This window comes from Carcharodon carcharias, chromosome 10 (genome assembly GCF_017639515.1).
Source record: "Carcharodon carcharias isolate sCarCar2 chromosome 10, sCarCar2.pri, whole genome shotgun sequence".
NCBI classification, from domain to species: Eukaryota; Metazoa; Chordata; class Chondrichthyes; order Lamniformes; family Lamnidae; genus Carcharodon; species Carcharodon carcharias.
Window position 1 is genome coordinate 161169414 of NC_054476.1, and position 6065 is coordinate 161175478.

A 6065-nucleotide genomic window follows, 5' to 3' on the forward strand; every position below is an offset into this window, starting at 1 on the left:
CCAGAACCACCTCCAGTTTTTGCGAGACTTCCCTTCAAACTGAGCTCTGTCAGTGGTTTCAGAATCTCCATTGTCGCATTTAGTTTACTTCTGACACCATGTCTTGTTTCTTATTTCTTAATGATGCACACAGGCCATCGACATTGTAGCTGAGCTAACTTTATTGATAACACATTTTCCTAACATGAACACATATCTGCAGTGTCTGAAGTCTATCAAGTCAGGCTCAAACATGTACTATCTGACCTTCAACCTCCAGGTCAGGTGACCCCATATAAGCGCACAGAGTACTGTATAGTATCTAATACTGGAGTACACAACCACAATTGGCTATTATCATGACAAGCTTGAATAAGTTAACTTTCTGGGGTAAGGTTTTAAAAAAGTTTATGATTTTCTCTTATAAGGATGCCCTTTGATTTAAAAAAATCAACCCTGTGGATTTTCCCTCCCTTTTAGGTTTATATGCGTCACACTATAGGCCAGCACTATAGTCTCACCTCTTGGCTTGCCAGACACTTTGGTGGAAAGTCTCCTGTCTGCCAACCACCATAAGGGTCTTAACCGAACCGAAGCTGAGAAGTTTCAACTTCATTGCTGGTGGGCAAAGGTTCAGGCAAATTCATCAGTAACAAGCACAAGGTCAGCAATCAAAGGTCACAAAAGTGACTTGTACCAAAAATGGAAACTGTTATACAGCTGAAGAATGTATTGCTGTTCTAGTATTGGTTTTGTCACTTTGAAGGGAGAGCTTTCTCTTCACTTACGTTACCCTAGGTAGATTGAGGCCGGCACTGACTGGTCAGTAGTATTTTATTCCCTTTCATTGTATTATCTCATTTTAATAAACACAAAATATCTGCAATTTTTTTTTAAAATGGAAAGAACAGTAACACCTATTGATGTTTTTGTTTCTCTCCTATAAGTTTCACTGGTAGGTCACTTCAGGTGCTTGAGTCTATGGTACTGGCATTTTACAGACTGGTTAAGGTTCGCTCCCCTTGTGAGTAATTAAGGTTGACACACTGCATCAATTGATGTCTGTGGACCTGTGGAATGTAACTAGATATTTTACATTATTCAAATATATCTGAAGTATGATTATACAAATGTGCACTAATTTATATTCAATGCTGTAACATTTCTACATTAGGTGTAACTCTACAGTGGAAGAATAGATTTTTCCATATGTCAATAACGCATATGATTCATTCAATTCCAAATAATAAGTACTTTGTTAATCTGAATATTAACCAAGGGATTTATTCATTCCATAGAGTTTGCTTTTTTAAGACCAGTTCAATAGAAGCAAGATTTTTCTTTTCACAAGGCTCTTCCCATTAAAGCTGCTTCTACAGTACATGTGATGGGAAATAAATGTTGACACGCTAACTGTGTATTTCCTTATCTCTCTGACAAGGTTTAAAGCAAAACTCTGGCTGTGTGAGGACCACCCACTGTCCCTCTCTGAGCAGGTAGCTCCCATCATTGACCTCATGGCAATAAGCAACGCACTTTTTGCTAAACTTAGGGACTTCATCACTCTACGGCTCCCACCAGGATTTCCAGTCAAAATAGGTAAGCAACCGAAAAGAAGCTCTGCGTTTTCACATGCACTTTGCCTTCTGCATGTCGCATCCAAAGACAACCAAACTCTATTATATTAAGGAGAATAGTGAATTGTAAATTCCTAAGAGCTTAGCGTTGCCCTTTTACAAAAAAACTAGCCTAGTTCCTGAATTATTGCTTACGGTAGTTTGGGACATGCAACACAACTGCTAAGATGGAACTGCATTTAACATAGCCTGTCTCTTTAAGGCCATTGTCCAGGCATTCCCTCTGGGAAAGAGGCCAAAACAGGCATACCCTGAGGCCGGGTAGAGGTAAATTGCTTGGAGATGTCCAGTAGATCAGCAACTGATATTAATTTCCAATTCTTCACCTCAGGAAAGTTCAGAGTATCAAGGTAAACAAAAAACAGCAGAAAATGATTGAATTCCTTTCCCTTTTAAAATAATCTTTTTGACACTTTGACATCTGAAATGCTAGATGTTCTCTTGTTGTCCCCAAAATTGCCTGGACCACGATCTCAGTGGTTACACTGGGGTCACTTGCAGCGGTTCTCCCAACATTGATCCCACCAGAGTTTGCGTAGACACAGCCAGGTCGCTGCCATTTTCTAATGGCTTCAACAAGACTTCAAGCGTTATGGAAACCCCGAAAGCTCAGAGCCATTATATATAACCATGTGACCTTTTGACAGTATAATTCAGTTAGTATTCTTGCTTCCAGTCAAATAGATTTTGAGGTTGTCACCCCGACTGGGCCTTACATGGTTAACCTGGGTTGATGCTTCTGTGCTGTGCTGAAGGAATGCTGCATTGTCAGAGTTGTCACCCTTTGGGGATTGAGATCCTTTCTGCCTGTTCCGGTAAACGATAAAGACCTGGGGCAGAAATTTTCACTCGGCAGGCAAGTGTGCACCCCACCTGCTGGAGAGTGAAATGACGGGCGTCAGTGTCGGCCGATCATGTCGATATTTACGCGCAATCACACGATAGTTCAGTCGGCGGGCGTGCACTGGAGCCAGCAGCACACCCACCAACAATTAAAAGGCCCTATTAAGGCCGTTAATTAATCAACTAACTCAAAGTTTTTCGCTGCCCTCAGACAAAAAGGCCGAGCAGCCTTCGCCTTCTTTTGGAAACCTCATCCACGGGCGGGATGAGGTTTCCAAAAGCAAATTAAAAATAAAATTTTTTTAAGATTGATTCAATAACATGACCCCTGCTCATGTGACAGAGTCACACGAGGGGACGTTTTATTACACTTTGTACTTTTTTCATCTTCTTTTCTTAACTGCACTTCATCTCCCTGAGGCAGCACATGCACAAAGTTCACGCTGAGCCTGCTCGCACTCCCCCCACCCCCCACCCACCCCAGCCCACCCCGGCCACAGGCAGTGTCCAGCGCCGCCGCTTGCGTTTTACGCTGAGCGGACCTGAATTGGCCGGCCAGCGTGGAATCGCAGTGTGATGCCGATCGCGGGTGACAGCCAACCTCCTGACCGCCCCCGCCAGGGGCAAAATCCTGCCCCTTATTACAAGTTTTGAGGTAGTTTTAGGCATCTTTGAAGTTCAGCGACACCGGTCGCTGTCACTCCCTAATGCTCAGGAGTTTGCTGAATGCCAAGTAATGCAACAGCACGACTCAAAGCTTTCACAACAGAACCCCCTCATAGATAAGAAATATAAGACCCACCCCCATATTGGGACAGACTAAATATATTTGATTTTTTTTCCGATTGCATCAGATCAAGGCTTAACTTTGGGTTTGGTTAGCGATATTCTTAACGTAAACTGCCTAGGCCTTACTTGCATATCAGTTGATGCAATGTTCTGAGGGAGAGGAAACACGTACATCTTTTCTTTGTCATCTGTCCAACAGGAAGTTGAAGCCTTGATTCGTGATCCCTCCCCCCTCCAAGAATTGGTCAGTAGCTACTGCATCCTCTGCCTTCAAAATGGCTTTGATTGCAGAGTCCAATAATTGTAAAATGTTTGCTGGGAGCCCAGAGAAATATTTTATTTAAAGACCTTTGACAATTAGTTTCTAACAAACCACAGTCTAACTGATGTATGTCATGAACACAACTTTCAATGGCCGCTCTCTCTCAAGAGGGAGTTTATCAATATATTAACTTCCTCTTTGGCCAAGTGCCTCCAGCAAGTGAATTTTAAACTTATCTAGCTGGGATTTCACTCTAAAAGCAACAAATTAACATAAATCGTATCAAATGCTTTCTGTGTGTTGGCTTAAAAGTCCTAAAATGTAACAGATCTGCCCCAATAACAAGGAAGAGAAGGAAATTATCCTAGTTAATGTCCCTCAGCTAGTGTTAGCAAAATAAACCAGATGAACTTGGATTTTTCTGGTTTAGCATGGCTTACCTGACAACTGATCCACAATAGTCACAGCTTTTAAGATCCTTTGAGAGTGTGACAGGGTGTTGGATGAACTATTTCTTTTTTTTGAATCCAATTATTTCAACATACTTTAAAGGTCTCTTAGATTCTCGTGTTGGTTTGAACTTGCATTGTCTTTAGCCTTGCATTGGAGACCTCAGCAATGTTTAAATCTTCTCTGCAGAAATTCCAATTTTTCACATCCTGAATGCTCGAATCACCTTTGTGAATCTGAATGGCAGCGATGAACCAGTGAATTCCATCAGGAACAGTCCTACCAGTGAGGCCCCATCTCCCAGCAGTGATACGTCCAGTGTGAGCAGCTCCAGCTCCATGAGTATGTGTTAAGAGTCCCAGTCTGTGATTAATTATCTATAGTGAGTACAGTTAACTGCAGATAAACACATGATATTCCAGTGTTAAACATTGCTCACTAACTCACATCAGAGTCATTTTGATGTTGTGCAATAACATAAAATGAACAACTGCAAAACCATTTTACATCTCTCCCGATTTGCATTCCTATTAAAGGCAATGGAAATAAAAATCAGGAGATGTAAAACAAGTTACCAATTTGCCATTTTACACTATTGTGTAAATTCAAATTTACCCCATTGTGTTAAAACACGGACATATTTCATATTTCATGAAAGCAAATACTTAACTGTATCCTTTTATCATAATAAGTCTATGGAAATCTGATCCACGTTTTAAAATGTTTCAGTTTCCCACCTTTTCCATTTGCAGAGTGATCTTTGTGCAGACCTCTCCATCTTTTCATTTGAATTGGCTGCCATTTGTATTAGGTTCCAGTGTACAATGTGAAGACCCAGTTACTTAATAGGGTGTAAGTAAGGGGACTGACTCCCTTCCCCACATAAATGAAACTGGCTTTCCGAACCAGGCAACATATTTGTAGACATAATGTGAAGGTCTATTAGGCTGTGGGCTCCCAGGGTTACTATGGGGACCTGTGTGTCTTTTGTTGGTTGCATTACTGTAATATAAAAACAAAATTGCATTTACTGAAAAAGAAATATGCTATCGAAGCTTTTCGAATTGCACTCATCAGGACAGATTCACAAGAATACCAAATCTCAAAGGGAACAACAATTTGTACTGCATGAGAAGAGGGTGCTGATTGGTTGGCAAGTGGGCTCTGATTGGTCAAGGCACTGCATTGACCTGCCTGGTTTGAATTTAAACAAACGCATGGTAGTTCACTGTTCCCTGGCGCATTTTCCATGACAACAGCTCTACCAATAAGAGTACGTAATGTGGAAGAACCAGAAACCACTAATCCCAATGTTTATTTTCTATTTAATGTGAAAGAAGGGAAAACAGAGCCAACCACTGTTACTCTGCAGGCCGATGGAAAGCCTTTGATTATGGAAGTGGACACTGGTGCATCAGCCACTATAGTGGGGGAGCACATATTCAAATATTTAAACAAGGCGATTCAACAATTGAATATGGAGCAGACTTCAGCCAAATTGAAAATGTATACTGGTGAAGCCATACAAGTGGAAGGTATTACAGCCCCCTGTGATTGTAATGGAAGGTGAAGGACCAAGCCTTCTAGGTCATGATTGGTCAAAAGGAATTAAACCAAATGGGTCTGAAATTTTCCAGCTAAGAGTTGGAGAACTGCCAGAGCTGCTAAAAAAAATAACAAGGTCTCTTGCAAGGAACTGGGGAAATCAAGGGCCTGCAGGCCAAGATCTATGTTGACTCTGAAGCAACAACTCATTTTTTTAATGCCAGGCCTGTGCCTTCTGCCCCGAGAGAGAATATTTACTCTGAATTAAGCCATTTAGAGAAGCTGGGTGTTATTTAGCAGGTTCCATTTCCAGAATGGGCAGCACCCATAGTCCCTGTCTTGAAACCGGATCAGACCATCTGTATTTATGGGGATTACAAGTTAATAGTAAACAAGTTGCCAAGGTTGCCAAGTTGGACAAGTATATCCCCAGGATTGAGGATATGTATGCCAAATTAGCAGGAGGGAGAACTTACACTAAATTAGATATGAGTCACACATATCAGCAGCTGGAACTGGATGATACACCTAGAGGATTTGTAACCATAAACACACACAAA

General features: G+C 41.4%; 1 protein-coding gene across 3 annotated transcripts in view; it reads left to right on the forward strand.

Annotated features, from left to right (window-relative positions):
• The window catches only part of ankrd13b (ankyrin repeat domain 13B), a 344010-nt gene that overhangs the window by 309925 nt on the left and 28020 nt on the right, over positions 1-6065 (forward strand). For all 3 annotated transcript variants that reach the window (XM_041198330.1, XM_041198331.1, XM_041198332.1), the window contains 2 exons: positions 1421-1578; positions 4150-4302. In XM_041198330.1, coding sequence (XP_041054264.1) covers positions 1421-1578; positions 4150-4302 — 311 coding nt within the window. The remainder of the gene's footprint in view (positions 1-1420; positions 1579-4149; positions 4303-6065) is intronic.